Source organism: Pelodiscus sinensis, chromosome 14 (assembly GCF_052426305.1).
Source record: "Pelodiscus sinensis isolate ZL-2025 chromosome 14, ASM5242630v1, whole genome shotgun sequence".
Classification (NCBI taxonomy): domain Eukaryota; kingdom Metazoa; phylum Chordata; order Testudines; family Trionychidae; genus Pelodiscus; species Pelodiscus sinensis.
Genome location: NC_143065.1, coordinates 42,810,930 through 42,828,044, shown reverse-complemented (window position 1 = coordinate 42,828,044; position 17,115 = coordinate 42,810,930). Strand labels below are relative to the sequence as shown.

Genomic DNA, 17,115 nt, shown 5'->3' with positions numbered 1-17,115 from the left:
CAGTAACATGGATGTAACTCTGAGTTGGGACAACTATCGACTTTCTTGGAGTTACACCAATGGTCCAACTGTTTAGCTCACTGGCCCTAGTTTTAAACATGGCTAGCTCCATTACCTTCAGTGGCCTTCAGTGGAGACACTTCTAATTTACACCAAATGTATGTAAGATTCATGACAAGGTCATTAGGAATACTTATTTCTCGTCATTCTTTTATCTGTAAAGTTGTAAAAGAGAAATCTACTTTCCTTAAATGAACAACAAGGCTTCGGTTTAAGTTTTGTGGATTCAGTCTGTGGTCCCTCCCAAATGAAATTTGTTGCCCCCCCCCACCCCTTGCTGCACTGAGTCATTCCGAAGAAGACAGTACTAGAGCGGTATGATTGTAAAAGTAAAGAAATTGAAATTTTCTACTCCTGCTCAAGTCAATTTCAGTATAGTAACTGAATCTCCTCATCCCCACTGTAAACAAGTGAGAATATCTTCAAAATACATGAATGCTGCTGCTTGGTTGGGGAGAAGATTTAACAGAGAGCAACAGAAAGTACTATTCCCCCCTCCCACTGCCAGGTTCCTCCCTATGGTCTTTCTTCAGTAATCCAGCACATTTAGGGTACGTCTACACAGCAGGGCTAAAGTCGAATTAAGCTACGCAACTTCAGCTACGTCAATTGCGTATCTTAAGGTGAAATGGTGTAATTTGGCTTTTTGGTGCTGTCAACATAGTAGGAAGTCAAAGGAAGAACACTCTTCCTTTGACTTCCATTACTTATTGTGAAAGGAGAGTTACCATGAGTCAGAGTAAAAAAAATCCTCCAACTCAGCATTATTTCGAATTAAAAGCCTGTAGTGTAGACGTGCTCTTCGCTATTTTGAAATAACGTCAGTTATTCTGAAATAACGCTGCTGTGGAGAAATACCCTTAGGCTATGTCTAGACTGCAGGCTTCTTTCGAAAGAGGCTCTTTCGAAAGCATCTTTCGAAAGAGCCTCTTTCGAAAGATCGCGTCTAGACTGCAGGCGGATCTTTCGAAAGAGAAATCCGCTTTTTCGAAAGAGAGCACCCAGCAGTCTGGATGCTCTCTTTCGAAGACAGCCTCTTTACATTGAAGAACGCCTTCTTTCGAAAGAGGAGCTTTCGAAAGAAGGCGTTCTTCCTCGTGAAATGAGGTTTACCGCCATCGAAAGAAAAGCCGCGTTCTTTTGAAATAATTTCGAAAGAACGCGGCTTGAGTCTGGACGCAGGGGAAGTTTTTTCGGGAAAAGGCTACTTTTCCCGAAAAACCCCTGAGTCTGGACACGGCCTTAGAGACCAGATCTGACAATAAAAGGCAGGCCCAACTTTTCTCCTTGCAAAGAGCACCCCAAGAAAATAGGTTCAGTCTCACGTTACATAAACTTCTGTTGCCAGCATCTCAGCTTTCAAGAATACACATTAGCGCTGGAAAGTTTAGCCAATTAGAGAAAATGAAGCTGCTTTCCAGCTATGCCCTGTGTTCAAGTCCCCACTCAACTAGACCCCAAAATGCAGCCTTCACACTAGTGCAGCCCAAACGATCTTTGCATTTATCTGAAGCAGAAAGGCAGTTATGTTAACAAGTGTGAGTACCCTGGGCACAGAGGTGAGTATAGCTGGCCATGTACCTCACAAACCGAACGAACGAACACGAACACACACACGCGCCACTAGCAGCACCCTGTGGAACTGCTCCTGCCTCCACTGAAGTCAATGGCAAAATTCCTACTGATTACAGTGGAGGCAGGACTGTGCCCTATTTTATACACCTCTAAAAGGGAGTAAGTATCAGTACAGATGCAGCATTCTTTCACTGTTTATTGTGTAAATAGTGCCCTTACCTCCCTGAACATTTTCACGTGTATCCCACCACTCAGTAGTATTTCTCCTGTTAACAGACCAGAGTAACAGACCAGGACTATGGTTTGAGTGTCAGCATTGCCACTGGCCGGCGAGGTGACCTGGGGCAAGTCACCTACCCCACTCTGTGCCTCACTTTCCCCATCTGTAAAATGGGGATGATGCTGACCTCTTTTGCAAAGCACGTTGAGATATCTGGATGAAAAGCACTAGGTAAGAGATAGCTATTATTACTCTACTGACTGTCATTCTCTGTTCCCACATCCACAGAAGCCCCTCCTTGACGATCATTCTTCCTGAAGCCCCAAATAGCTAGCACAAGTTACTGCAGATGGCCTGTAATAAATTATCTCCACAATTTTTGAGGGGAAAGAGTGTTCTCGGGGCACCAATCTGGTTCCTACTGCAGGTTCCTTATGAGACGTGTTGTCCAAGAGCTGCAAAATACCAGGAATCCAAGCAGCAATGTGAAGGCAAAGGATCTCTCTGTAAAAGTCCTTTGTCCCCAGCACATCCCATCAAAATCCAAAAATTTTTGAAGGGTGCAAGCCAATTTTTATCTTCTTCTATTGAGGGGCAAACTCTATTCCTTTCAGATTGAATTAAAACAACCTCTACTCCTTTCAGAATACATTAAAACAAAACTACTTCCCACGTGAAGACTGACACTTCTGCTCTCCTACATGGTCTATCCCTGCCTGCAAAAGAAACCACAGAGTAATGCTCTGAGCATAGATTAACAGAAAGAATTCCATAAATGGAGTATTTATTTATTTATGAAGGTCCTGGCCTCACGTGAGGAGGTAGTTATTCTGTAATATTTTTGTGAGCATAACTTGGGTTTTTTCAAATTTAAAGAGGCACCTTAAATCATTTTTTCAACATTTCCCCTCATACACTGACATGCCATTGTACAAACGCACAAGTCGCCATCAAGTACACTACATGCTGTTCCTTTTCCATCTCTGCCAGTTTTGCTATGTTACACATTTAACTGCCATGCTGAGATTGCCACGTGTCAATCACATTTCTACAACTGTCATTAAGTTTTGGACTGCGGCACCTATCTGTGTGCGTTGCAACCATTATGACAAATGTAGAGCAAAACAGCAATGCTAATTAAGGTAAATTAAATCATGCTCATTTGCTTAAAAAAAATATATTCATGCTTGCTTTTACCCAAGAGCAAGTGTTTCTAAGTGAAACTCTATTCAGTTTTATAAAAGGGGAAAAAAAAGAAAAGGTTTTTGCCCTGCAAAGGGTATTTTCAGAGTTGATGCTGTCCTTGGTTTCTATAAGTATCACAACCTGTGGTACTGTATTTAGCAGGGGTGGGGAACCTCAGACCTAGGGGCCAGATTTGGTCCCTAGCTTGCCTGGATCTGGCCCCTGGGGCTCAGAGCTCCTTTCCCCCGCCCGGTACTGGGGAGCCCTCACTGCCACTCCAGCCCCCGCTTCCCCCCCCCACCTGATTGATTTTTCTGTGGGTCAGCTACCCCTGACCTAAAAAAGGTTCCCCACCCTGGTATATAGTTTTGTGGTACTTTCCTTCAGCAACAACCTCCGTCTGATTGTGACTCAAGTAGACTGCGGGTCCCCACTGAAGTACACATGGAAATTTCACTTCCTGCTTAATTTGCAACTTGAGGAAAGACAGAAACCAGCAAGCTCACCACTCATGAATCTTGTTGGACATGCACTAATCTCTAAGAAATGCAGCTGAATATTTAATGATGCTGCCTCCCCTATGATTGTGGTATAAGGCTTATGCTACGTTTTAAGCCACCGTGGAAAGAGTGAAAAGTTGCCTCTTGTGTTGGAAGTGGTCGGAACATATCATTGTGATTTGTACAGATTTAATGCTCATGAAAATAAGGACCTGTAGTATTGCTAGAGCCAGATAATGCCAATAGGGATTATAGTAACAGCTAAAGAAAGAAGTCATAGTAAGCAGGTAAACTCTTTTTCAGTCTTCCACACACAGCACTGCCACTCCCATTTCATCTCTGATACACAAGCTGCTGGCTTTTTCCTGTCCTGAGTCCCTCTCACGAAAAGATCCCTATTATGCCAAATTGTGAGGTCAATAAATTATCCCCTGAGGACTGGGATGAGAGACAAAATCTCCGAGCTAGATTTCTAACAGTATAGTGTTACTGATAGCTCAGCTGCAGATTCTTTACATCAATCTAAGTAAAAATATAAAGCAAACTGATACAACATACCATTTCATGCTATTCCTAGCATTCACACAGTCAGATGAATTCAGTGACCTAGCTCAGATTGTATTCATGAACATGTGGTGAAGTACTTTGTACAGAAAGATAGAATGGGTCTGGGGGCTCCTTTCTGAAAATTCATACATCAAGCAAGAAATAGCAGGTTTACTGTATGATCAGAGCAGCCAGAATTTATGTTTATGATACACAGAGCTTATCATAAATCCAACATTTTTCCCCACTCAAAACTTTGTGAGAAAAATGGTCACTTGAAACTTTTGGTCCAAAAATTTTACTTTTCCACAGTAAATATTGAAATCACTTGAAACAAAAAAGTTTGTATAATTTCAAAATTACATTTTTATTTAGCTTTTGAAAAACTAAAATTTTCAGAGATTTTTTTTTTTTAACTTTCTCAAAGGTATGAAAAGGTTAAAAAAAAAAACCAACACTTCTCCATTTTTTTCCTTCAATGTTTCACTTGAAAAACAGTTTAAAAAAAAATCACAATCCACAAATGTTAACTATTCCCAATTTTTCAGGGAAAAATGGGGAGGGGGAGAGAAAAGCCCCTGAAAATCTAGTAACTGAAAATGGAATATTTAGTTGAGACACCATGTTTCTCATTTTTTAATTACTGACTCTATTAATTTAGAAGCTACCTACAGGGAGAACTGTATTGAAATCAACGTTTTTCTGTGATGTTCTAATTAATCTAATGATATAAAGAATTACATTACATCACATTACAAAGATGCTGGCTAGGAAGGTATGCACTGGTCTGGGGTAGGTGAGATATTAAAGGCCTCTTACTTCAAATCCTGGCATTTACATTAATTATTATTCTTCTGCAAGGCAATACCATTACTGGATTCTCAGATGACATGGTATGGGTCAGATGTTCTGAATCTTAATTTATATGTACCAGTTCTGGTTGCCACATCTTGAATTTCATCCTTAAAGCAAGACACAGAAAGCAAGAGTGACCGCCAACACACACTCTTCATTATCACTACATTCTGTAACCACCGTGCTTTCAGAAGGGCTTGGGAATACCCCTCTTCTTTTTCTTGGGTAGCAGCATTTCACCACAGAAACCAGCTGAGGCCTATATTACTAACTGATTTGACCATATGGTATGTGGTTATTTCACTTAGTGTCTGCATAAAGCCTCTTGTAGAGCCAACACTGTGGAAGAGGACATTGGCTTTCCTGTATACCAAACTCCTATCATCATTTACCTCAGTGGTTCTCAATTTTTCCCCCCCCACAGACCATTTGATAATTGCTGAGGGTCTTGGCGGACCACTTAATGATTTTTTCAAATGTTGTTTGTACCTTAATAATAATTAACACTTTTTTGTACTACAAATCAAAGCACACAATTCATATTTTAAGATCAGTAGGGCTCTCTCCTCTAACACAGCAGCCAGAGCTGAGGATGGGAAGGGGGGCTGCCTCTCCTCACTAGCTGCAGCTCTCGAGCTGGGGAAAGTCTTATCTTTCTCTCACTGCCACAGTCCTTCATAACCCAAATTCCACCTACCCTTCCTTGTACCCCTCTTCTCAGTTTGGAAACCTCTGATCTACCTAATATTACTACCACCACCAGTGTGTAGATGGAATAAATCTTCCATCACTACTGACATAGGACACATTTGATTAACAACATGATGTTCCACTTATTTTAAAATTTCTCACAACTCAACACATCAGCATAAATTCTAAAAAATAATTTTTTGGAAACTTGTACAACCTAAAAACTTGTCAAAGAACAAAGGTTCATGTTGTAAATCCTAGCTATATCCTTTTCATTTGATTTCAAGTTTCTGACTCCAGCTTCAGGGACTACAAACGGATTACTGATGGTTAACATGCTTTGGCTTCCCTTATTTATGCTTTGCCAACAGACACCACATCAGACATCCTACCGACAGACTCTGGACCCGCACATGTTAAAGTAGCAAGTTTTAACAACTATTGCCTTTGTTGGGAAAAAACAGGCACTGAAACCTGATTCCTAGGGATTCCTTACTCATTTAGGTGAGGTGGTTGCTAACTGCAGCAACAAAAAGCAATCCAGACTGGGTTTTTGTCATCATTTTTTAAATATTAATAAGAAATGTTTTAAATTCCAAATAGTCACAAGCAGTATGCCTGAGCATAAAGGACGCAATAAAAAAAACCCCACAACCTTCTGCCAGATGTCTCTCTCTTAGGCACTGACAATTAAGCCAAAAAAAATGTTAGTGCCACAGACACACACACACACACACACACACACACACACTCCCCCCCCCCCCAACCCATTTCTAAAAATGTTGATTAGCCCAAGACATCCAAAAGCCAGCCAATGCTGAAATTCTGGAGTGGTGTCAGGGTATCCTGTGCAAAGACTGTAAACATATAAAAACTTTGTGGTTACGGCATCTTAAAGCATAATCGGAAGCATAATTAGTCTGTATCTAATGTCTTAAGTAACATGAGAATGGATCCTACAGTACAAAGGGTTGCAAAATTTTTTGTGGTTTTCTTAATGAGGGTGACTGATTAGAGTCAAATGGGGTGAGCCCAGCAATACAGTTAGATCTGACTCCTTGGTCAGTCTACATGAAAATAAAGAGCACAATCAGATACACATTGAAGAGATAATGCAAGTTCAGAAATACACTCAGGGCTGGTGACAGACTTTGCTAGGCCCTGGGCAAGGTGGGGGGGAGCACTTGGCTCTGGGCCTCCCTGTAAACTGTCTCTCACCTTGTAGGCGCTTCACCACGATATTCACTTTTTTGCCTACTATTCTTTCCTTCTTTCCACCCTTTGCTCTTGTGCTCTACAAAACTCCATCAGCCAACATGCCATTAACAATCTCATCCCCTACTCAGCTATCCCAATAAACAGATCTTAGAAGGAGGGTGATAGTCTGGGTTCTGGGTTCAGTTCCCTGCTCCACCAGACTTCCTGTGTGAGTCATTTAGCCTCTCCATGCCCCAATTCCCCATCTGTATAACAGTAATAGTCACACTGTACTGCCTAGCAACCGTGTTGCAAATATACACACAAATAAAGATCTTGAGGCACCCTCAGATATACAATAACAGTGGTCAGATAAACACCTTAGATAATAAGCAACTAAAATTATATAGTTGCTTTCTAGAAGATAATTAAATTTAAAAACACATTTATTAACATAAAAGCAGCATAAGATATTCTGGCAAACCTATATGACCACCTCACCACTCTTTGACTTTGTTTTTTTTCACTTTGTTTTTGTTGGGGGGTTTTTTGGAGGGAGGAGAGAGTCTGTCACACTGGCTCTTGTTTTATATCCAACCCTATGTTGTAAGCTCAGTTCTCTATATTAAACTTAGAGCTACCATGAATCACTGTTGCCATAATGAATGGAAATTTGCACAGAGAAGCTTTAAATAATGGCACACCACGCAATAATATCATCATTAAGAGGTCCTCAGTATGCCTATCATTATTAATTACACATAGTTCTGAAGACAACATACTTACCCAGATTATTATGTGCAGGAGACATAGGATTTGGAGATAAATTTGGAGAACCTGAAAATCAAGGTGATAATGATGATGATTAACCTGGATTAACTGCATAGAAAAAAACAGTAATGCAGAAATATCAATGCTGACAGAGGATTTTGGTTCAAAAGATCAAACCAAGGGTACTTTTTGTTTTTTGGCTTGGGAATACTGTGTTAGCTGCTAATGAACATATAAGAAATGGAATCATAAGACTGGAAGGTCCATCTAGTCCAGTCCCCTGCACTCATGGCAGGACTAGGTATTATCTAGACCATCCCTGAAAGGTGTTTGTCCAACCTGCTCTTAAATATCTCCAAAGATGGAGATTCCACAACCTCCCTAGGCAATTTATTCCTTTGCCTAACAAGCTTGACAATTAGCAAGTTTTTCAGAATGTCCAATCTAAAACTCCCCTGATAGAATTTAAGCCCATTGCTTCTTGTCCTAGGCTCAGAGGTTAAGAAGAATATTTTATCTCCCACCTCTTTATAACTTGAAAATTGTTATGTCCCCTCTCAGTCTTCTCTTTTCCAAACTAAACAAACCCATTTTTTTTTTCAAATCTTCCCTCATAGGCCATGTTTTCTAGAGATGTAACCACTTTTGTTGCTTTTCTCTGGACTTTCCAATTTGTCCCCCTTTTTCCTGATATTTGATGCCCAAAACAGGACACAATTGAGGTCTATTCAACATGGAAGAATTATTTATTGTGTCTTACTTTTAAACATTCCTGCTAATATAGCTCAGTGAGGTTTGTTCCTTTTTTTTTTCTTTTCCCCGGCACGTAACAGTGTTATACTGTTGACGCGTATTTAGCTAGTGGTCCACTATGATCCCCAGATCCCTTTCCACAGTACTCCTTCCTAGGCAGTCATTTCCCATTTTATATGTGTGCACTTAATTGTTCCTTCCTAAGTGGAGTAACTTTGCATTTATCCCTATTGAATTTCATCCTATTTACTTCAGACCATTACTCCAGTTTGTCCAAATCATTTGAATTACAACCCTAACTATCCTCAAAATCACTTTCAATACCTCCCAGCTTCGTATCATCCACAAACTGCATAAACGTCCTCTCTGTGCCATTATCTACATCACTGATGAAGTCATTAAACAGAACCAGATCCGGAACTGATCCCTATGGGACCCCACTCATTGTCCCCACTTCCAGCATAACTATGAACCACTGATAACTACTCTCTTGTAATATGTAACAATCTTGGAATACTTAAAGATCCCGTGCCCCAGTTGAACTTCATTCTGTGATTAGGGAAAGCAAGACTTCTTGTTTCCTAAATAGCCAATTATTTTTATTTATGCAGGCTCATAAATACTATTACTATGACACAAAGTGACATTGCTAAGCATCTTTACACCGTTTCTTGTCTTCATTTACCAAAGATGCAGTTTTTCAAAACTGTGCACGCAGGCATGTGTGCTTTATTTGCATGTGCCATTACTAGGACTATATGTGACAGCAGGGCAGTTACATACAAAGGTAACTACTTTGACAACTTCAGCTTTATGTATTTATTTTAGGGATGTTAAAAAGCATTCAATATGGGACCCGTGTAGCCACTACAAATCTTAGCAGTTACATGCGATGCGGGCTCTGCAGTATACAAAGCTGAGCTTTATACTGCGGAATCTGCAGCAAAGCTTCCTTCTTAGGAGTGGAGCAGGCAGCACCTACCTGTCCAGCTCTCGAGGAAGAGGCTTCGCTGCTCTGCCACAGTGAAGTCACCTTCCTGGGAGCCAGCTGAGTTTAACTGGAACCATTAACAGATAAGCCTCAGCTTATCAGTTAAACAGTTAGTCAGTTAAACTCTAACATCCCTAATTTATTTACACCAGCACAAAATGATTGGAAAGTGAGTAACTCACTATCAGATCAGCCTTGTAACATGTTGTGCTCACTTTGCTCTGATGTCAATTACCATATAAGTAAGGGCCATGGAGAATTAGGTGATTAAAAGTAAATGTGTATGCACAATTTTGTAGGTTTTATCATCCTAATTCTGTATGGGGAAATATGCACATACACATTGAACATCTAAAACAGAATGTGCTCCAACTACCAAAAAAGAGGCACTACACTGGAGCTCTGCAAGAAAATATGAAGGCTTGGCTGGTATGAGAGCATGTTGCAGAGAGTCCTGCCTTTCAACAAACTCTGTTAGCTTTTTAAAAATCTGTTTTTATAAAAAGAACAAAGTTCACGACATTTCAGGGAGTGGAGGATCCAGAGAGAGACCGGATATAGCATTTGAACACAAGTAGGGCATTTATGGTATCTTGGTCAACTCTGTTCCAGTATTTTACCCCAAAAGGCCCTATTTACATTCCGGATGTCAACCACAGTACCAATAATTGTATGCACCAAAATGGATTGTGTCAGTAGGCCCACATTTGATATGGACAAACAAACCCACGCTTGCCTTTCTCTATCTGTATCATTGTGGAGGAAGACTGTACATCTGTCATTCCTCTTTTAGAATCCCACATGCGCTCTGAAGTCCAAGAGCCACCCACACACAAAGGGAATGGACTGTGGGCAGTGTTTGCATTAATTAGGTCCTGCATTTCTATCTCTCTTTGAATGCAGCCCATACTTGTGCATTTATCTTGTAAAGCAGTAACCATTTTAGCCAGATGTATCTGCTTTTCCACCACAGCTTTTACAACCTGAGGGATGGATTCAACAACTCTTATTCATAAGGGTAACTCCAACATCATCAGGATGTCTTGGGTAAGAATTGCTTATGTGAGTAAGGGCTGTAGGCCCTCATTTTTAACGATCAAAATTATTCATAGATCTTAGCACTAGTTCTAAGAGCAGATCATTTGAAAAACAGACCATCACTACTTGTTTAAATGCTACACAGAAACCAAGAAAGGGCCTTATCCTTTATTGGGGAACACTTGCTAACCACAAAGAATGCAGTCTCTGAAAGTTTAAATAGTCATGGTCGTATATTCAAACACACTTACTTGGCCATTTGCAAGGGCAAAAACTTTGTCTGGTCACACCATTGCTTTCAGTGAATGTGCTGACTGGGTACACAATTTGGGCATGCGTACTCAGTCCTAATAATAAGGTCCCAGACTAAATGCTGACACTAGAACTCCTGATTACAAAGGAGGGGAAATAGTAGTCAGTGCTCCACTCTCCGGCTTGATAGTGTCTAGCAGCAGGTATTCTGGAGAACCAGAGTGTATGGTGAACCTTTTCCCATGGGAAAACAATAAGGAGTCCTGTGGTACCCTACAGACTAACAAATGTATTAGGGCATGGTGTCTAAGGCACCACAAGACTTCTTGTTATTGCAGCAGATACATACTAACACAGCTACTCCTCTGAGACCTTTTTCCTGAGTTTAAGACATGCTATACAGTGTAAGCCTCCCTGTGGAATCCATACTGCATCTATTCTGCACTGTCAAAAGCTTCCAACCACCATGTACTCATCAGCACTCCAAAGAGAAGCCTAGATATAAAATGGCCTCCAAACCAAAATTCTTTACAGGTAATAAGGTAACTAATAAACATGCAACATAATGACATATTTTAAAATATAGCATCAGTTGCCAAGGCCCTCCTTACTTGCTGGTAGCCTAACGACTAAGTAAGAGTCTCAGGATTTGACCCCTAAAGCTACAAGAAAAGGCCAAAGATGTCCCACCTGCATCCATGCTGTGGTTCATCTGGTGGTCACTGGTTTCTCCATCCTCACTCAAATAACCTGGAGGAGGTGTCTCTGGAAATCAGGAAGAGATCAAATTGTCATTACAGCTTATTGCAGAGTCCAGATATTTGAGATCAAAGAAGTTCATTTTGATATTCATAGCCGACCAAGAAAATGCCTTAAACGTGGACGGGGCACAACAAGGAGAGTAGACGCCATAGGGGCCCTCTTTATGATGATAAAGCAGAAAGTCAGGATTTGTGTGTCAGATTATAAAATTTTATAATGATTTTTGAAGGTTTTCCTTCTTCCTGTTTTTCTCTTCTCTAAACAGCACCATCCTGGACTGCCAGTATAGCTGACCTGTAGGGCACACACCCTGATGTAGATATACAGTAAGATACGCTAAACAGCTTTTTCAAATTCACAAAGGCGAATCCAAATGTGGAATTTCCATCGACAACTCGATTAGTTCATAAGGGGGGAAACTGCAGAGTCATAGTGGGGTTAGCTCCTGGGTCCAGAAGCTATTCCTGCTGCAGCTCTGCCTTTTAAATGTATTAAGAGCCGCCAAGCTCTTAATACATTTAAAAGGCAGAAGCATAGGAGGGCGACCGTGTGTGAGCTGGGAATCTGTCCTGGTCCCTGGTGGCTCTTAATATATTTAAAAAGCAGAGGCGCAGCATTTGGAACCCGGTGCAAACTGGGACAGCTGATTCCCGGCTCGTGCCTGGTCCTCCTATTACGCCTCTACCTTTCCTGCACCTTTCCCCCTGTTGAGATGGTGCTGGGGGGAACTGGCTTTTAAGCCAGCTCCCCCAAGCACTGGCTCCTGCTCCCCCTTTTTCTGCCTCTCTCTGTTAGAGGCAGCAAAGGGGGGGAGAGGGAGGAAGCAACTAGTTGTGTCACTACTCGACTACCCAATAAGTATATGCTTATCAGGCAGTCAACTAGTTGCATATATCCCTAGTTTGAATCTGAATTTACTTTGAGAAAGTTCACAGGACTAGAATCTGCAATATATTTAAACCTTCCCTACTGAGGGGGCAGAACAAGATGTACAGCAAAGCATTTAAACAGCAGCGCATACATTTTTGGCTGATAGCATTCATATACCACTGTGCTAAAATCAGAGATTAGCCATTGGTTCTGTCTACCTCCAGATCTGAACACAATCTGGTTCAGCCAGTTAGGGAGGCCAGGAGTTATAAAAATAAATAAGGTAGGTAATGATGGAATGGAAAAAAACCAGAGCTCAGCCAGTGTGCCATATGAACTCTTGGGGCCTAATATTAAACCTGTAGGACATGTATATCAGACATTAACTGGGCAACAGATCATTTCTTCACACCCTTTGTTGCTAGATGGAGGCAATACAGTACCTGGAATGTAGTTGCTTTGTGGCTCAATACCTGCCGGGAAGTTAGTGTTCTCTGGAATGGAATGACTATAATCATCTAATGGCGGGAACTCTGCTGGAATCTCTGTGTGCCTTGGTACCAGCACTGGAGGTAAAACTACACAGATGGAAAGAAAACAGAGCAGAACAGCAACATTATAGCAGCAAGTCTATAACATGACACCTTACACTGAACCAACATGAAATACTGGAAACTGAGGAGAAATCCACTCCTCAGAATAACACACACACATACACACTCAGGCTACGTCTAGACTGCAGTGCTGTTCCGGGATATCAGAGGTATCCCAGAAAAGCAATGCCACATCCAAGGAATGTGTCTGCTTTTCCGAAATTTTTTTGGAAAAGCGGATAAGCTCTTTCGCCATCCCTGTAAACCTCGTTCTACAAGGAAGAAGAGATGTGTCCAAAGAGCAGGTTTTCCTGAAATTTGGCACCATGTACATGTGCCAAATTTTGGAAAAGCCTCTTTTGACAGAAAAGCAGAAAAAGATACCAAACTGCGGTTCACAATTTGCATATCTTTTTCCAACTTACCTTTGTAGTCTAGACGTAGCCCCAGTTAACTCCAACCAGCATTCAAAACTAGTGGCTCTAAGAAAGGCTAGTCGTGAAATATTCCTATTTGTAAGTTGCTGACAAAAATTCTGGTGCTGTATGAGAAACAAAAATGAAGAAAATCCCTGCCCGGAGATATTAGCAATCTGAGAGACAGTCAGAGAAGAAATAATACAACAGGAGACAGAAAAAAAATGTGCTAAATTGGAGCAGAGTTAATATTCTTGAAATTTAGGACTGTTCTGCTGACTGACACTGAAAAAATAGACAAGAAAGTTCTAGTCTTATATCCTACAATTATGGATCTGAGGTTGTGTCCAGACTACACCTCTCTGTCGACAGAGAGATGTAGATTAGGCATGTTGAAACTGCTAATGAAGCAGGGATTTAAATATCCTGTGCTTCATTAGCATAAACATGGCCACCGCTTTTTTTCGAAATGGAGTTTTTTCGGGGAAAAAACCCGCAGTCTAGACACAGATCTTTTGACAAATAAACCTTTTTTTCGAAAGATCCCTTATCCCTCATACAATGAGGTCTACAAGATCTTTGGAAAAAGGGTTTATTTTTTGAAAGATCCGCATCTAGACTGCCGGTTTTTTTCCAAAAAAGCTCCATTTTGAAAAAAAGCAGTGGCCATGTTTATGCTAATGAAGCACAAGATATTTAAATCTGTGCTTCATTAGCAATTTCGACATGCCTAATCTACATCTCTCTGTTGACAGAGAGGTGTAATCTAGACACAGCTTAAGAGAGTGTTTGAATCTCTCTAAGGCACAGGATGCTAGAAACAGATAAGAGAGTTTGTGCAGGGAGCCATCCTTGGAAACAGCTACACTCAGCAGGATCCGGCAGGAACTTTATTGTTATTTAAACACACAGACAATGCCCCAGAAAGATTAAAGTTTGGATCCTATCTATATGGGCAGGGTCAGCAACCTATAGCTCTCAAGCCAAATATGGCTCAGTATGGAACCAAATATGGCTCTTTTGTCATTCCCCAAGCACATGCAACTTTTTAAATTAAAACAAAAAATGCCAACTATGGCACACAGTGGGGTGTATGGTGGCTGCCCCACCAGAGCTCCAGGGCAGGCTGCTTGCCTTGCCCTGCTGCTTCCAGGGTAGGCAGGTGGACTTGAGCCCACAGCCCCAGGCTCTGGGGGCTGATGCCTTATCCATTAGACCACTGGAGGACCCACCCCATCTCTCTTCCTCCAGCTACTCTCTCATCCTCCCTACTTTCACCCCTCCAACCTTTTGCCCTGAGCCGCTCAATCACCCAAACCCCCTGCCTTGAGCCCCTCATATACCCCAAACCAGACTCTTGCACCGCCAAATCCCTAGCCCCTGCCGTAACACTCCTGCATCCCCCACACCCCAACACTGTGCCCTGAGTCCATCATACACCCAGACTCCCTGCCCTGAGCCCCTCATTCACCCTAACCCAGACTCCTGCACCCCCACATCCCTAGCCCCCTGCCGTAAGATTGACAGAAGACAGTCGGAATGCCTGCATGAAGCTAAATTTTTTCCCATTTATGATATAAACTTCAAAGAAATGTGTGAAAAGATGAAGCAGCAGACGTCCCATTAATTAAAAGGCTGTGAGAACAATGTTTCATTTATCCTGTTATTAATCTTCATATCAATTAACAATATTAAGCTGTAGATTTTCAGTCATAAAAATGGGCATTCTTATACGGCTCTTTGTTGACCATTTGTTCTGAATTTTGATCAAGTTTGGCTCTTTGGTTCGAAAAGGCTGCCGAACCCTGTATATGTGCATACAAATAATAGGTCTGGAACGTGGCAGCGGTGCAATCTACTTAGACTTGGATTTTGTTGATTTGTGTGTGCTGAAAATTCCCTCTATTCTGCATAAATGAAGATGTGGATAGATGCATTATTTCACCACAAGAAGTGAAACCTCATAACAGAAACCCTTTGGTTTTAAAACACCACAGATCTTATTTTTGTTTTGTCCTGAAACTTTAAGCAGACTCCTGCCCTTGCAGGGAAAAGCTGAAATATTCGGAATACCACAATACCTGGTGTCTCCACTCTTTGGTAGTGATAGGGGTTGACACAGACTTCATCTTTCTTCATGTTAAAGGCATACTCGCACATCTCCATGGCACGCAGCTCATGGTGGCTATGAAGGTCAGGCCACCGCCATAGCCGGCAGTAGATCACGTGGGGAAGCCCTTTACGGTGGGATACTTGCAGCCGGCCATCCAGTGATCTGCATTAAAAAAATAATGACAATAATGCACCTCTCTGTGTGTTTTGCTTTTCTTCACCTCAGAGATGTTCAGTATTAAAGAAAACTGACACAAGTCAACCACCAGCCTGGAACTAATGTATATGTAAAAATATACCTGTGCAAAGGTATCCACCAGAGAAATCACTGTTAGCATCAAGAGAATGAAAGTTCCCCCTTTCTGGCTCTCCTCAAAATACAGAGTCTACTCCATTGCAATAGGAGCCGCAAAGACATATTCTGGGACACAGCCTAGTTATCTAAGTAACTCTGGGTGTCTGAGTATGTGTCAGTTTCTCTGACTCACAGATGGCTTTATTCATTAGTAGCCCAGGAGTAGATCACTCAGGCTCCTGGCAGGAGCTAATTTGGGGCAAAAAAAGCAAAAAAAAAAAAAAATGTTGCAGTGGGGAAGGCTACTACCTTCCAGAACACCGCATATGAATGGTGATTCTCTAAAGCATGTTTATTTGTCCTGTTGAAAGGACCCTTTGGATAGCTCTAAGAATTTGGCCCTATACATGCAAAGACAATATGTTTTAAACACATATGAATGAAACATTATAACTTTTAAAAACATAAAACGAGGCTATTACATCGTGATCACCCAGAATATAGACACAGAATAAAATTAATACAGGCACTCACATTTTTAAATAGCAACAAGTGATTACTGTATGTTCATTTTCTGCACTTAAAATGCTGAATTAAATAGAGAGGGGGAAATGAAACTAGAAAACCACAGTCTGTGGGTAAAACATCTATGTTTAGGGTTTTTTAAAAATATGACTTCTACATTGAGTTGTCCTCAAAATCTATAAACAAACACAATTGTTTTCTCACTAAATTCTCTGGGTTCAAAAAGGAGTGATTCCCCCCCCCAAAAAGACTTATAAACTAGCTTAAAATACAAGGTGGAGCATGCCAATCCAATAAGACTCTTTCCAAAAGCAGAGCTACCAGAGCTGTCCCTACCAATACGCAAAATATGCAACTACACAAGGCACTGTGAAATGTGGGGTACCAAATTGTCCCAAATTTCTTGGTGCCCTAGACAGCTGCATGCTGTGTATGCAGCACTTCTGACTCAGGCAGCCAGCTGCAGCCCCTGCCTGGCCCCACCTGCAGGCTGTGGCCAGCAGGCCCATGCATAAGTAGCTTGCCCCCCATCCCCATTCCACCCTTCCATGAAACTCCCTCCTCCAAGAGACAAAGACCAAGGGATTAGTGGGGAATCCTGGCCCTGCAGCAGGGGCTGCACAAAAGCTGTTTCCCCAGCAAAAGGGAAAACTGTCACTCTTGCGGCCTCCTGCCTGCTTCCCTGTCCTCAGGTGAGCCTCCCTGCTCTGCTCCTGCAAGTATCTGCCCCCTGAAGCTCCTGCGCCATTGGCCCCAAGCCCTCGAGTGCAGCCCCCTCCTCTCTGTGGGGGGGTGCAGGTCCTCGGGCTGGGTAGGGCACCCCTATCAGTAGGGACAGCCCGAGACTTATAACATATACACCCCTCCTGTAACAAAAGAGTGATGTAATAAATGACTGATACTGGCTAT

General features: G+C 41.7%; 1 protein-coding gene across 1 annotated transcript in view; it reads right to left on the bottom strand.

The window, feature by feature from the left end:
• The window catches only part of SMAD3 (SMAD family member 3), a 120,576-nt gene that overhangs the window by 27,895 nt on the left and 75,566 nt on the right, over nucleotides 1–17,115 (bottom strand). Inside the window, exons 2-5 of the mRNA XM_006132066.4 lie at nucleotides 15,356–15,549; nucleotides 12,709–12,843; nucleotides 11,324–11,398; nucleotides 7,615–7,665 (exon numbers count right to left, since the gene is read on the bottom strand). Coding sequence (XP_006132128.3) covers nucleotides 7,615–7,665; nucleotides 11,324–11,398; nucleotides 12,709–12,843; nucleotides 15,356–15,549 — 455 coding nt within the window. The remainder of the gene's footprint in view (nucleotides 1–7,614; nucleotides 7,666–11,323; nucleotides 11,399–12,708; nucleotides 12,844–15,355; nucleotides 15,550–17,115) is intronic.